The sequence below is a fragment of the Coturnix japonica genome, chromosome 1, assembly GCF_001577835.2.
Source record: "Coturnix japonica isolate 7356 chromosome 1, Coturnix japonica 2.1, whole genome shotgun sequence".
Lineage (NCBI taxonomy): Eukaryota > Metazoa > Chordata > Aves > Galliformes > Phasianidae > Coturnix > Coturnix japonica.
In genome coordinates, this window is record NC_029516.1 from 36345595 (window position 1) to 36360666 (window position 15072).

The 15072-nt window shown below is 50.2% G+C and overlaps 2 protein-coding genes across 2 annotated transcripts; both read left to right on the forward strand.

The window, feature by feature from the left end:
- Nucleotides 1–4671: 4671 nt before the first annotated feature.
- On the forward strand, nucleotides 4672–7385 carry MYF6 (myogenic factor 6). Its single transcript, XM_015857375.2, has 3 exons — nucleotides 4672–6465; nucleotides 6669–6759; nucleotides 6867–7385. The coding sequence occupies exons 1-3, from the start codon at nucleotides 5947–5949 to the stop codon at nucleotides 6983–6985; spliced, it is 729 nt and encodes a 242-aa protein (XP_015712861.1). The 5' UTR covers nucleotides 4672–5946; the 3' UTR covers nucleotides 6986–7385.
- Nucleotides 7386–7476: 91 nt separating this feature from the next.
- MYF5 (myogenic factor 5) lies at nucleotides 7477–11683 on the forward strand. The gene is made up of 3 exons (XM_015857363.2): nucleotides 7477–10705; nucleotides 11045–11120; nucleotides 11213–11683. The coding sequence occupies exons 1-3, from the start codon at nucleotides 10199–10201 to the stop codon at nucleotides 11404–11406; spliced, it is 777 nt and encodes a 258-aa protein (XP_015712849.1). The 5' UTR covers nucleotides 7477–10198; the 3' UTR covers nucleotides 11407–11683.
- The last annotated feature ends 3389 nt before the right edge of the window (nucleotides 11684–15072 follow it).

A 15072-nucleotide genomic window follows, 5' to 3' on the forward strand; every position in this document is an offset into this window, starting at 1 on the left:
GATGAAATATAACAATACTTGAGCCTTGGAATGGACTAGCTTACATTTAGAGGTAAAATTGAGATCACCCAGTGTACCACAAAACCCAGCCCTGGAAAACTTGCTTCTATATCTGAGCATGCATGTGTTTCAAAGCTGAGACTGACTCAGAAAGGCCAACTGTTGCACCTAAGGAAGAACTGGGAAGAGAGCACATGGGTTGTAGCAATTATGTCTGCAAGGGCAAAAACATGGCAGGACAGGAAAACATCATTCTATGCTTACCCTACACTATCAGAAAACTGATATGTCCACTAAAGGAGCTCAAGCAAGCACTGATAATGTACCTGAGACAAGCTTTATTTGTTCATGTGACAGCAATGTGGGTAGGGGAAAGCAGAAGAAATGGAGAACAAAATCTCAGAATACATATAATAGAGGGATCAACACATATGAGATAAACTGGTTGCCTACAAAAGCAGAACAATACTCAAAATATAATGAACAAGAACTTAAAACTGCAGATGGCCTCATGAGGAATGGAGAAATCCAGAGGACAGTCATAGGGCTGCATTACTGCCAGTGCTTTATTTACATTTTGGAAGGAGAACTATCTCAAGATATTCTCATTTCATATGTTTGTGCATTTAAGATCCACCCATGCATGGAATAATTAAGGACTGTATTAGTGCAGCACTGAGAATTAAGTCTGATCAAGCAATGCCTACCTTTGACTATAGCTGATTAACTTTGTTAGCCATGTAATCAAACAGCTCATTAAACTGGCACATGTATATGTCAAAAAGTATTTGGCAGTCGATAAGGAAACAGCTTAATACAATTTATGTCTAAAATGCGACAATTTCAACATAATCACTCATGGTTTTGTGATGTGCAGTGTTTTAAGCAATGCCTATGTTACTGCTGGGAAGGGAGCTTTCCACACCCATAACTTTTACTGTATCTTCACAGTTTCCAAACTCCACTCCTCTGTCCTTCCAGTTTCCCACAAAGAGCCCTGCAATAATTCCACGTGAGCTCCAGAAAAGGAAGCAGCTGTTTTCCCACCTTCTGAGCTCTCTTTTTTTGTCCATGAAAAGCAGGGATATGATTAACCTGAGTACTGGATATAGAAACAGTCTTTGCTTTCTTTCACATACAGAACTAAAATGTGTATTTAATTATCAGTACTATGATTCAACTGTTGTCCATTTTACCAAGATCGGGTTTAGACATCACTGTTGTTATGTTCTGAAACTGTGGAGTGTGAAAATACACTCTGTGCTTCCAACAGCTTATAGACTTAACAACCAAGTAGTATACGACTGTAAAATGATCTTTCATGCACTTACAGAAAATCTGATGGCAAAAAACTATCATTATATAGCACGCAGTGTGTGCTGTATCACTCATCTCACACCTCCTTTCCTCTCTTTCTTGCCTAGTCAAAAAGTAGGAGAGGTCTGTAATCACTACAGCTTCTCTTCCTGGACAGAACCATGGAAAATGCCTGTCCCAGACAGCAACACTGTAATGGGCTTCTGGTTTCTGATTGGCACTCCGTCCTCCCCAGGAAAATGTCTTGTAGTAAAATAAATGTGTTTATGCAGTGGTGACTATTTGTCACTGTAGACCCTGACACAGGCATTAAAGCATCTGCCATTTAGAACTGTGTCTCATAACTGCCCAACATGAGAGCTGTAATGAAATCCTACCTTACCATCTTAAACTAGAGGAGTCTGTTTAGTTAGCGAAGTTGCACCTCTCAGATGATAACAGGGCTGTAACTGATATGAACACTAAAGTCCATATCCAATCAAAGGAAAACAGCAATGATTTGGAACAGCTATGGAACCAGGGTTTCTGTGAACATTTTCAGTTCTTCCCCTACAAAGACTGTTTAATTATATGAAGGTGTCTTTTTCAGATCTCGACCTTTCTGGCTTTCTGTCTCCACAGAACATATTACTGTCCACTAATCCAGCTGCCAAAGTTTGCATTTGAGAGATGGATGCTCCCTCTTGGTTACAAGTTCTCTGAAATGGCGCACCCAGTACACACACTTCCTCCAGTCATTTTGCAAACCTCCACTGAGAGACCACGTGACTTTGTGGATATGGAAATAACATTTCTTCAGACAAGCAGAATTTGAGCAGGGTCAAGTAAATAATAGAATGCAGGTAAGCAACAGTCAGCTTGTGGTCTGACAACGTATATAAGTGAAAATCAAAAACTAAACCTGTTCCGTGTTACTGACTGCACGCTACTGTGAAGTTCATGTATTTTAAGGCAAGAAGAGATAATCCAGGCTCAGCAATGCTACTACATACCACAGGCCACAGACTTTAGTAATCTTCATTCCAGCAGCAGGAATGATCCTTCCATGAATTACAGTGAAGTTCTTTTGCTTAATTTTTCCATAAGCCATTGTCAGCATGAGCAAATCTGGTCCCCCATAGAGTCGCTACTACCCAGATGTTCAAGAAAACTCAAAGTATTCCTAATTTCTGTTCACCCAGCATTTCTTTGGGGTTAAACACGTGTCCTTCAGTAGCTTATGCATCTTCTGTGCACCGGTTCTCCCATTACAGCTTCTGCAGCATAGACATGTGAAACATCTCTAGAATGTGACGATGTCTCAGTCCTCATCTGCTTAAAACTTCCTTCTTAAAGGAAGGGAAAAGAGATGTGAGATTCTTTTTAGCTTTTGCAATCCTCAGTGTAATGTACTATTTCCACAGTGAATTTCATAGAGAGCAATACATCTAGGTGTTCTATAATTCTTACCAATGAACTGTGACTACTGATACATGAACAGGCAGGGTATGCACATCAGGATCAGGTTTGCACAAATTGGTAGTGCTGATACATGTCATTTTGCTGGGTAAGAAAACTCGGATGACACATTCTGTGAGCTCACTGTAATGAGTATCAAAAGTGCAGTAAGTGGTGACTGCTCAGAGATTGCTCCATAAGGATGTTCCTGAGAAAGGAAAAATGGGAATGTAAACCCAGGTGCAGGTATTCGAGTGCACCACTTAGCAAAGCAGGGGTAATAGCAGATAACTAGCCCTCAAATAGCTTAAACTGCTGCTCTAACTATACAACATACAGGTAACAAGTGACAAAAAAGAAACAAATAGGTCACCTAGCTTTACATGAACACGCTGCCAAACTCAGATGATAAGATCCTCTGTGTGAAGGGGAAATCACACAGAGCAGGACAGAAAAAATAAAGTGAATAAGGGGATATTTGGAATGTTGTGAGGTGCCCTGTGGTCCAAACTAACAAAATGTTTCCCTGTAATTCAAGATTAGACTTCTGCTCAAGTCATGAGATGTCAAGAATGACCTTGGCAGTTATCAGCTCATCACTATTATATAAAAAAATCTGGAATCCATTTGGAGGAAAGAGTGATTGAGGTCCCAGAGATCAGATCAGCTGTAACAGAAAATGCAATCTATGTTTCTTGGATTTGGGGCAATCTTGACTTAATATTACCTTGGTAGGATAACAGGTCTCATAAATCAGCAAAATACAGTACATCTCGTCTGCTTCTGTCTGTTTGCAAACATACTAAAAGTACCAGAGCTTTCTGGTAGAAGGAGTAACAGCTGAATAACACAGAGTCTTCACAGACAGAGAACAAGTTTTCCTGTGAAGAGTTTCCCAGTTGGCTAACTTACAGGTGGAATTCCTCAGAGATCCCCATTCCAATGCCATGCCCAGTTTTTCCTGTTCGTATCTTTTACTTCCCCTTCTGTCTTTGTGCTTAGATTGAACACAATATAGATGTGAGGTGTGAGAGAACAAAGACAAGCATCAATTTCTGACTCCTCCACTTTTAATGCTTTTGTAAAGGTGAAAGTTATTAAGGGTACTTTGTTCATATGAACTACTGTTGCTTGCTAGCTGTGCTATGTTGACCCAGGAGATAGAATGGGAGATGCAATGCAATTGCTAAAGCAAAATCAAAGTTGCTTATATGATGGAGAAATGGCCAATTTCACTCAAACTAAAATTCAGTTATAATTGAGAAGAGTTTTGCTCAATAAAGTGCTACCTTTGTTGTCCCCACATTACTTTGAGGAACTAGGTCTATTTACTCCAGCTCTTAATGAATCAGTGCTGGAAAGAAAGAATTTTTTGCTTCCTGCTTGTGTTGACAGCTGAAGGAGCATCTGGATCCTCAACTTCTACTGTCCCAACTCCCTCAGTCAAGTTAAAACTCTCCGAGAGGACATTTTATGAATACTTCTCCCTTAAACAGTTTTCATTTGTTTACCTTACCAGTAAATTGTTTTAATCTCTGTCTCATTCCAGACACCCCCAGAACAGTAGTAAAAAAATTAAAGACTGAAAGTAAAAAATAGTAATACTGTAATAAATACCTTTTAAGTGATGAGCATGCACTATATTTTTTTTATACTGAAACGTATGCAATGTCAAGGAGCAACTCTTCCCTCAACAGACAGCAATCCATGTAAGAAACACACGGAATGGGTACAGCCTAACGTGACATCCCTTTTTAAAGGTAGAAAATCAAATCATAGGAAAATTAAGTGAATGGTCAAAAGTCAAACAGAAAACGAATTACAGAGCATGGAAACTGGGAAACTGTGCCTAATGATCAATTCTTTAATTATAAGGCTACTCTGGAAATATATAAATATATATATATATATATATATATATAACATAGTGTTGGAATATAAGTATCTAAGTTAGTTTCATGGGGAACAGACTGCATTTCTCTGTCTCATCCAGAACCGGATATTGTTCTACCAGATTAAACCAGGAATTAGGTCAATTTTAACAATATTAATTTGGTCGAAACAAGAATCGTGGCTACTCTCCACTATTTTTGTACTCAGAAAAACTGGTTTGCAATCAGTTTGAAGAAGAAATTCAGGACATTTTCCCATACTTTCTCTTTTTTGAGGTGCAAGAGGCCTAGACATACAATGTGACATTACAGTATATCTTAACAGGGGGTGATCACAAGCTCCGTTTCTGTCTCAGGGGCCAGGAAGCTCTGTAAGTCTTGCCAGGCCCAAGGGATTAAGCTGCAGTTACAACAAATGCCTGGGCTTTGATTGCCCTAGACACCGTCAAGGACAGGGGCTGTCCAGAGAGCCCCATTAGGCTGTAACCCAGTCACCTGAATTAACTTCTGTCATCTCCCAGGAAACATCGGAAAGTTCAAAGGAAAACACTGCACCAGGGTGTGATAACCACAGGTGCTTCAGCTCTGCAGCACGGCTCTGCCTTGGCAGCCTTCCCCCGTGTGTGGAGGAATAGTGAGACTGGCTCCTAACCTTGGGCTAGCTGTGGGTCACACGAATGGCATGCTTCGAGGGGGCTACCGGAATAGCAGGAGCTTCTGAAAATATTCACCCTTTTGTTTGGAGAACCAGGGCTGCCTTTGAAAGCCCTCTTTACAAAACCTATACTTGGCACTGGGGTAAGAAGTGGGTGCTGTGTGTGTGTGTGTGTGTGTATGTATCTGTGCGTGTGTGTGTGCGGCTGGGGAGGGCTCAGCAGGCAGCCCTGTGTCTGTGTTCCCTGCCAGCCCTCAGCAGAGCTGCCTGCTGGGCTCAGACACAGCTCCCCAAGCCCCCTCCTTACCACCTCGTCCCAAGTTCACAGGCCTCCCGGGGGGGCATTTCTCTTTGTCGTTTGTTTTCCTTTATTTCTTCTCTTTGCCTCCCTCTCCGTGTGCCCCCTCCTTCCCAGCCTTCTAAATAGGAGATGTTCTCAGGACAGCGCCCAGGAGACTGGCTGGAATCAGTTTTGGAGGGTGATGCACCGCGACAGCTAAAAGTTGGATAGGGTTTCAGTAGCTCCTATATATAAAGCAGTGGGGACTTATGTCACTGCACTAATTAAATTCCATCTGGGTTGCTCCTCGGGGTGTTTTTGAGCCTTCCACCCCACTGGAGCAAGCAGAGGGGCCGAGGGACAGCATGATGATGGACCTTTTCGAAACCGGCTCCTATTTCTTCTACTTGGACGGGGAGAATGGGGCCCTGCAGCAGCTGGAGATGGCAGAGGGCTCCCCGCTGTACCCGGGCAGCGACGGCACCCTGTCCCCGTGTCAGGACCAACTGCCGCCGGAGGCCGGCAGCGACAGCAGCGGCGAGGAACACGTGCTGGCCCCACCGGGCCTGCAGCCCCCGCACTGCCCCGGCCAGTGCCTCATCTGGGCCTGCAAAACCTGCAAGAGAAAGTCGGCCCCGACTGACCGGCGGAAAGCGGCCACGCTGAGGGAGCGGAGGCGGCTGAAGAAGATCAACGAAGCCTTCGAGGCTCTGAAAAGACGGACTGTGGCCAACCCCAACCAGCGGCTGCCCAAGGTGGAGATCCTGCGCAGCGCCATCCGCTACATCGAGAGCCTGCAGGACCTGCTTCACAGGCTGGATCAACAGGACAAAATGCAGGAGGTGGCGGCGGATCCCTTCAGCTTCAGCCCCAAGCAAGGAAACGTAAGCACGGCGGCTCGCTCCCTCCGGCGCCCAGCTGCGGGCCCGAGCTCCCCTCCCTCCTTCCCCTCCTCCTCCCCCTGACATGGGGCTGACGGCCGCGGGGGGAGGAAAGGGGGGGAACGAGGGGGGTCGGGGTAACGCGCGAGCCCCGCCGCCGCCCGCCCCGCTAACGCAGCGTCCCCTCTGCCCGCGCCCCGCCGCAGGTCCCCGGCTCCGACTTCTTGAGCACCTGCGGCTCCGACTGGCACGGCGCTGCCGAGCATTCCCGCGGGCTGGGGGGCAGCCCCAAAGCAGGTAACGGCCTCACATACAGCCCGGTGCTCACACACAGCCCGGCGCTCCCACCCCTCTGTCGGCTCCCGGCCGCTCCCGCTCTCTAACCCCTCTCTCCCGCCGAGCAGGGGGCTCCATGGTGGAGTCGTCGGCCTCCAGCAGCCTGCGCTGCCTCTCGTCCATCGTGGACAGCATTTCCTCCGACGAGCCCAAGCTGCCCGGCGCGGAGGAGGCTGTGGAGAAATGAGCCTCCGGCCGCCTCTCGGGGCACGCTCCCACCGGCGGAACGGCCCTCGGAGAGCGGAGCCGTACGGACTCTTTTCTCACCCCTCTTTCTATCTCCCGTTTTGTTTTCTCCGAGTTTTGACCCACAGACCACCCCCCATCCTCTTTTTTATCTTGAACTGACGGTACTTAGCGCTGTACCGGCGGAGCGGTCGCCGAGCAGTCCATTCCTGTCAGGGTGAAGCCGTTTGGCTGCGTTTCTTGTGAGTCGTGCTAAAGAGCGACCCCCGTCTCGTTTCCCGTCTGTAAATAATTTCAGTACTGCCTTTTGTAAACATGACAGATATGTATTTAAATGATGGAAGTGATATTGTATATAAGAACGGGTTCCTCTGACTGTAAAATAAAGCTCTTTGTGTTACCGCCTTCTCCTCCTGCTCATTAAACCCGGTCCCTCAGGTGATCCCCCTCAGCCCGAGGGAGCTTCCGCGACCGCAGCCCGTTTCAGCCGAACACTTCGGACGGGGCTCTCCGTGACCCCGCGCTTCCTTGTGCTTCGTTGTGATTGCAATTGAAGCGTTTGGGTTCGATACTAATAACTAATACCCAAGCCCGAAACCAAAACAGGGCCCTGGATCATATTATCGGAACGAGGTCTGTGGTTTAATCACGTCTGTTCTGCAGATCACACTAACGCAGGTGCCCCCTCCCGCTCCACCACCCCCCGTTCGGCGCTCACAGGCACGACCGAGCACTCACAGCCCGCTCCGGCTGCTGCTGCCTGCAGAGCGCGGACGGTTTTTGAAGCAAACGGGCAGCGGAATGGGAACGGGGGGCGGGGGATGAGCAGGCAAATAACGGGGCCATGTGCTCGCCGGGAGCCCTCCGGCAGCGGGAACTGCGACTTTCCCAGTCTCAAGGCTGCTAAAAGCCCCCGCGTGTCCCTTTGATCTCTCCTGGGAGTCCCGGAGTGCCGGCAGAGGCCAATGCCTTCCTCAGCTGTCCCCACCCGACCCCCCCCGGCAGGTAGCGATGTGTTTACTTAGGTGCACGGGGACCAAACGCGTCTTTCTCGGTGCGGCATCGCACGGACACAACTCTGCCCCAACGGGCCGATCCCGCAGCCCAAACCCGCATACCCCGCTGTTTCCGTCAGAAGCATTTTGTTGCAAAGGGCTGGAAGCCCCCTCCCCTGTAGCCGTGTGTGTGTCTGCGTCCCCCTCCCGTTTAGTTCCAGTCGCCTGCCGCACTTGTGGAAATTTGTTGTGAGATCACTTTACCAGAGGAGCTGGGCGCTCCCGAGGGACACCAGAACATGCTTTGTGTTGCACAGCTTCCCCTCTCCCCAACCCCCGATAGCCCAGCACGGTGGGCGATGCTTTCCCAGCCTCTCACGGACCGCGGTGCTCTCAGCCCCGGCCCCGCCGCCCCGCACGCACAGCGCCGGCCCGATAAGGAGCGAGTGTGTTTGTACACAAAGCTGTACACGGCTCTCCTTCAGCCGGAGCGAACGTCGTACATCAAATGGGGGGGGGGGGGGGTGAGCTACATCCCAGTGACGGGTTCACGTTACCGCGGAGCTCAGCCTTCCCGGCCGGCGGTTTAGGGCACGGCCGAGCTGCCCATGGCACAGGATCGACGTGCCCAGCCTTGCCTCTCTGTAACTTCAGTCGTGATAGCAACATTCTGCTTTCCCTGCTGGATTCCTTTCAGAGGGGGTTATCCCCACTTATGGACTCAAATAAGCCACTGCAGTGAAGACACAGCCCTCCCAAAGCCCCCAGATCTTTCTCATATTGAAGGCTGCATACACGTTTGCACTTTCCTTTAGAAGTTTCAGCCTAAGAATAGAAAATTTGTCCCATTTTTTTGTTTGTTTGTTTGTTTTCCTTTTTTTCTTCTTCTTTTTTTCCCTTGGCAGTAGAGGGATGAGAGTACAGGGCAGGGGTCCACAAGGGTCAGGGGTAGATCCTAACCCCAGACCCTGCTCACTGCCCAGGCAGGTGCAGAAGCTTTGGGTGGGCGCAGTGTCTGAGACTGTGTCCCTCTCAAGGCTCCTGCAGACAGCAGGGTGGCAATGCCCCTTCCTTCCCCTTCCCGCAGCCATTCCGCAGCCCCGTGGCCCTCTACTCCATCCAAATCACCGCAGGCTCCTTTCCCTCTTTCTGCGGTAGCCTAATCACATAATTCTATTCCCAGGTAGGGAAAGTTGCCTTTACAGTCTCCTAATGTTTTCCCCAACCGCCAAAGCCACCTGGCTGAAACCAAAGGGTTCCCGCACATTAGCAGCTGCCTGTTAAATGGCTTCATTACCGCTCTAATGACCCCTGCGCAGCTCTGCTCGCTACTGCAGCGGCTGGGCCTCCGCGGGGCTTTGTCCCTGCCCTGTGTAAAGTTACCGAGAGGTTTGGGGTTAGAAATTTTACACTTCCAGGAGGGGTTTGTTATGCCGGCAGCTGGGACGCATCTGTAACGGTGCGAGTTGGCCTGAAAGCAGAAAATCAGCGGGCCCGGGGCACTGTGCGGCTGTTGTGTCTCCAGCAGCATCAGGTCGCACACGGAGGAGAAGCAATGGGAAGGGGTTTGTCTGGCAGCAAACGCTCTTTGTGAGCGCTTCTCCGTCTGACCCAACCCAAGAGCACTAACATCTGTTTGCTCGCTCCTCGTTACACTTATCTGTCCTTGTTCTCCTCTCTTGTGGGAACGTAGCTTTAATTACAGCACAAAGTGCCTTCTGAGATCAGTGGGTGAATGTGAGTGCTGAAAGAGGAGTAAATCATGTCGAGTTGGATCTGGGGTGTGGGATCAGGGGTAGGAGAGCAGGCACTGTGGGTGTGGGGGGATTCATTCCCCTTGGTGATGGCAAGGTGATGCAGGGGCTGACGTGGGGAATGTCCATGGCCCATGCACTCACTGCCCATCTTTTTCTTTCCCTCTCCAAGCTCCCCAGATTGGTGTAGGCTTTAGAGACCGCTTGCCAGCTTGTCTGCTGCCCGAAGGCGGGTGAAGAGCAAATCAGCCCCCTGGGGGCCAGAGGGGGCCTGCCCAGCCCTGCAGGGGCTGCGGGGGATATGCTAATGGAGTCGGGCCACTGCGGGCCAGCCTCCTACGATGCGCATATATAATAGGGCCCCGCATCAGCCGGAGGCCACTTTGTCTCGGGTCGCTAATTGCAGAGGGAATCGCTGCATTGAGCTGCGAGCTGCCAGCCCACACTTCTGCCTAGGACGAAGAGATGGAGGTGATGGACAGCTGCCAGTTCTCCCCATCCGAGCTCTTCTATGACAGCTCCTGCCTGTCATCCCCTGAGGGTGAGTTCCCCGAGGATTTTGAGCCCAGGGAGCTGCCTCCCTTCGGAGCCCCTGCACCCACTGAGCCTGCCTGCCCTGAGGAAGAGGAGCACATCCGGGCCCCCAGTGGGCACCACCAGGCCGGCCACTGCCTCATGTGGGCTTGCAAAGCCTGCAAGAGGAAATCTACCACCATGGACCGGAGGAAGGCGGCCACTATGAGGGAGAGGAGGAGGCTGAAGAAAGTGAACCAAGCGTTCGAGACTTTGAAGAGATGCACCACGGCCAACCCCAACCAGAGACTCCCCAAAGTGGAGATCCTGAGGAACGCCATCAGGTACATCGAGAGCCTCCAGGAGCTCTTGAGGGAACAGGTGGAGAACTACTATCACCTGCCGGGACAGAGCTGCTCCGAGCCCACCAGCCCCAGCTCCAGCTGCTCCGACGCGATGGTAAGAGCAGGGCAGGGTGAGGGCAGCTCACAATGGGCTCGAGCAAGGGCCCTTGGCAGCGGGACTTCAGGAAAAGGTGGATAGCTTGGGTTATATTTAAAAACGTAGGACGGTTTGGGTTCCCACCGGCCCTTTCTCAGAGCTGAACTTGCACAGGGGCTTTGGGACACCCAGCCCCGGTCCCTGCTTGCCCTTTGTCCCCTCTGCTTGGGGCCGTGTGCGGGGAGGGAGGCGCGACCCCGCTGGAGCCCACCCGAGGGGCCACTGCCCGCTCTACCGGGAGGCTTTGGGGGGCTGCGGGGACGGACGGGCCGGCACTGGCCCCTCGCTGTCTTGCAGGCGGACTGCGGCAGCCCGGTCTGGCCGGCGAGAGGCAGCAGCTTCGAGGCGGGCTACTGCCCCGAGATGCCCCACGGTAAGGCCGGCGGCGGGCGGGGGGCCGGGGGCGGCCGGCGGGCGGGGGTCGCGGCTGGGCGGCCCGCGGTAAGAGGTTCGCCCCGGTGCCAGGCTACGCGACGGAGCAGAGCGGCGCGCTGTCCAGCCTGGACTGCCTCTCCAGCATCGTGGACCGCCTCTCTCCGGCGGAGGAGCCGGGGCTGCCCCTCCGCCACGCCGGTTCCCTCTCGCCGGGCGCCAGCATCGACTCGGGGCCCGGGACGCCCGGCTCGCCGCCGCCCCGACGGACCTACCAGGCGCTATGAGAGGCCGGAGCCACCGCCCGTTCTGGGGCTGACCCCGGCTGCCTCTCGACCCGCCGCCCCTGAAAACCTCTGGGGCGGGAGGAGCGGCACCGGCCCCGCTGCACTCGGGGCTGGGAGCGATGCCGCCGCCCGGAGCAGCCCCCGTGGCTCGGGACTCGTGTGCTGCCCTGGAAACCCCGCTGCAAATAAAGCGTGCTACCACACCGCCCGCTCGACTGGTGCTTCTTTAACCGCATCCCCGGGTGCTCGCGGGGGCCCGGCTGCAGCGCCCGGCCTGATTTGGAGCTCTCGGCTCCCCCACCCGCGCGGGTGCTGTTCTGGGGCTGCTTGTGGAGGAACAAAACTCTGCGGGGTTGGATTCTTTCTCCTGCTACGGGCACTTTATTTTCTGTGAGAGTGGCAATAGCATTTAATATCCATCATGTGTTTACTTTCATTGGGAAGTCCTTGTTTCTTTCCGTGGAACCAAAGACCAAACGTGTCAGGACTTGGCTATTGGATCGCACAGTCACTTCCTACTGTGAAAGAGTGCATGACCCAGGTCTGATACTTGTAGGGGAATTCTGATCTCAGTCACTCTCAGTGCTTTTGCAGAGACAAATTTAGCAGATTTGCTAAGAACAGAGCGCTGATATCTCTTTCACAACCCACAAGGTACATTTTGCAATATTCAGAAAGCAACACAGCAGAGTCTGTTTTTGCTGCCTCTTGGTCCCACTAGCCAGGATGAAAATCCTTGACTTAGTGCTTACAGTTGTGTGGATCTAGAAACAGCCAGGTCAAACTTTCATGAGTTTCAGGGTTAACAACTATTTCTTTCCAGGCTCTCTATCTACCTCTCACTCTCCTCCATGAAACAATTCCAACCCTTTACATTTCTCTAGCTGCAATCAAAAACGGTTCTAAGCCCCATGAAAGAGGCCTGTGAGGGGGAAATGGGCTCCTTCAGAGCACCCAGGAATGTCTTCTATGGTAAGCACACCAAGTGGAAAGAGATGCAATTCACCGGTATGAATTAGGGATGTCTTTGCCATTTGTGCTCGTGTTGCTAGCAATGAGTGGCCAAGGGGCCTGGAAGTGGTGATTCACCTCTGATATGTCTTTCACTTGAACCTAGCCCAGCTTAGTCACTTCACCGAAAGCTGCCACCTGACTGTCCTTTGGCAGCATCCACAAAGCAAGGATGAGGGAGTATCCTGTCCTCGCGGCACACAGGTCACTTGTCCCAGCAGGCTGTGGGATGCAGTGTGCCTCCTCCTGCATGGCTCCCCTGAATGTCACCTTTTGCCCATGCCGTGTGACCTCGAGATGGGTGTTTTTTTTTGCAGAGTAATTTGGGAAGAGCTTTTTCCAGAATGATCTTTATGTCCTTGTAGATAGATCCCAAATAATCAGCAAGCAGAAAAAGTGGTTGAAAAGCACATAGCCCGTGTAAGGGTACAAACATTATATCATTTAATGTGCTCCAGGATGCAGTTGCCTAACTGAAATCAGTCCTTCTTGGCCAAGGACAACAACTTCCTGAGCCCTCTGTCTGTAGAAATCTTTATATAAGATCCTAAGCCTTTATTCATAATCTCTCACAAGTTGCTGTATTGGCGACTTGCTTGCTCCTCTCGAATAATATGCAGTACTCAAGGACACTGCTTATGGCCAGGAGACAGCACAGAGCATTCTAAGTTATGGTTTACTATGGAGCCAAGTGGGGAACTTTCTGCATTTCATTCTGCACTGTGTTGACCTTGGCAAGTGATCTCCCGTGAAGTATGCAGAGCAACACCAGCAGATCACATGTTGGTAATGTACACCCCTCTTTGGCTGGCAGGCATTTTGAGCATTGCAAAAAGGTCAGTGCTTCTGAGACTGGCTTTTAAGAGAACTAGCAGAAGGACCAGCCTGTGGGATGTTTGTCCATAGCCCCTCCTCAGCCCTACCAAGCTAGATTACAATTTCAGGCTTTTGTTATATACACCGAGAAAATCAACTCTCGATCATAGCACGTCTATAAACAAAGCTATTGTGAACCTGTGAACCAGCTCCTGTGCTGTAACCCTCGGGAGGAGTGGAAGTTAGAGCTGTGAAACCACCCTTAGCCTTTGGATTGGGAAGAACAAGGTGTAAAACGCTGCTGTCTGGGGACACAGCTCTTGTGGTCACGTTTTGTGTGGTCAGTAATAATGATAAGGAATCTCATCTACTGGCAAGAAGATGGAACAATGCCTCATAGCCTCAGGCTGATGTAACAAAGATGTCAGAAGTTCCTATTGCTCATTGCGATGAATGTATAATTTTCATAATAAAATTCATGTTATATTTTAATTCTACCTCTGAAATAGGAGCTCTCCTGGATTATATTCTGATTGAATTTGAGCTGGGCTTATAATTTGGTGATGATCTTCTTGTATCTTTCATTAAGAAACCAAGCAGAGACCTTCAAAGAAATGCTTATTTTAATCTCAGATAAAACATTTTCCTGTACATTACAAACCTAACACGGGAACCTCTCAAAGATCTCTTAAATATAACATCAGGAAAAACGTCTACTTAGGGAATAAGAGATGTAAGGAGCAGTGAATCCCCATCTGAAAAGTCAGTCCACTTCAAATGAAGATTTCCTCATATCAGGTTACAGGTAGCCATGTCCAAAAAGTAACTATGTCCAAAACCTGTCATGGATTACCTTTCTAACCTCAGAAAAGCTGAGCTTTGGGCTTATTCATAAGAAGTGCTGCCTTGTGGGGCCTGTAGGCCCCTTTCTCCCTCTTCAGTGTGTTTGCATGTTTCTGGAAGATTTTGTCTGCGTGTTGATGTGTTACTGCTGTGTGCTGATAATGACTGTGCTTTTCACACCTGAAATGTTACGAGTGTGTTTATGAATTGGTGGATATCAGATGTACTTGTGTGTGCTTCCCTGGATTTCTAGCTCTTGTCTGTGTAGCTGTGTGCCTGCAAATCTTTTCTGCCTGATGTATATTTGTTTTTCTAAGAATGATTTCCCATGTGAGGTGTGTGTCTGTGTATTATTGAGAATGTGCTGTGAATTCATGTGTGCTGTAATGAGCTCTTGCTGGGCTTCTTGCAGCAAAGCTTGAAAAACAAGCTTCATCACATTGTTTTAGTCACATCTTTTTAAAAGGCACATCATTTGAGTATATGTGTTTGATTCAAGGGGAATTCAGCATCCCCTTCTTCCCAGCTTGGCCTGCTTATGAATATCATTGGTGGCAGCAGGCAACTCTTCCCTCCCACATCAAGACTCCCTCCCTCCCTTTCTCTGAAGAGCCCCTGTCTCGTTCAACACTTCTCCCTTCCCCTTTCAGCTGGGCCCAGGGGTCCCTGGAGGCCTGCAGCTGGCCTGCTGACCTTTGGCAGGCTCTGTTTGGGGTATCAGCCCCACAGCTGGCCACAGCTGCCTCCCTGGCAACTCAAGGTCTACTGAACTTGGCCAGATGGAGACTGGGCTGGGATCCTGCTGGCTAATCTGACACTGTGAGGAACGAAGAGCTCACCCTGAGTGTGGGGCTGAGCAGCACATATTGGCACATGCTGCCTCAGGGTGCCAGGGCCAGACTCCTCAGGCCAACTGAGAAAGAGACAGCAGAACTGACTGTTTTTATTGTGCTGTATACTACCGTTCCCTTGGATAGTAGTTAAGGCTTCAATAGC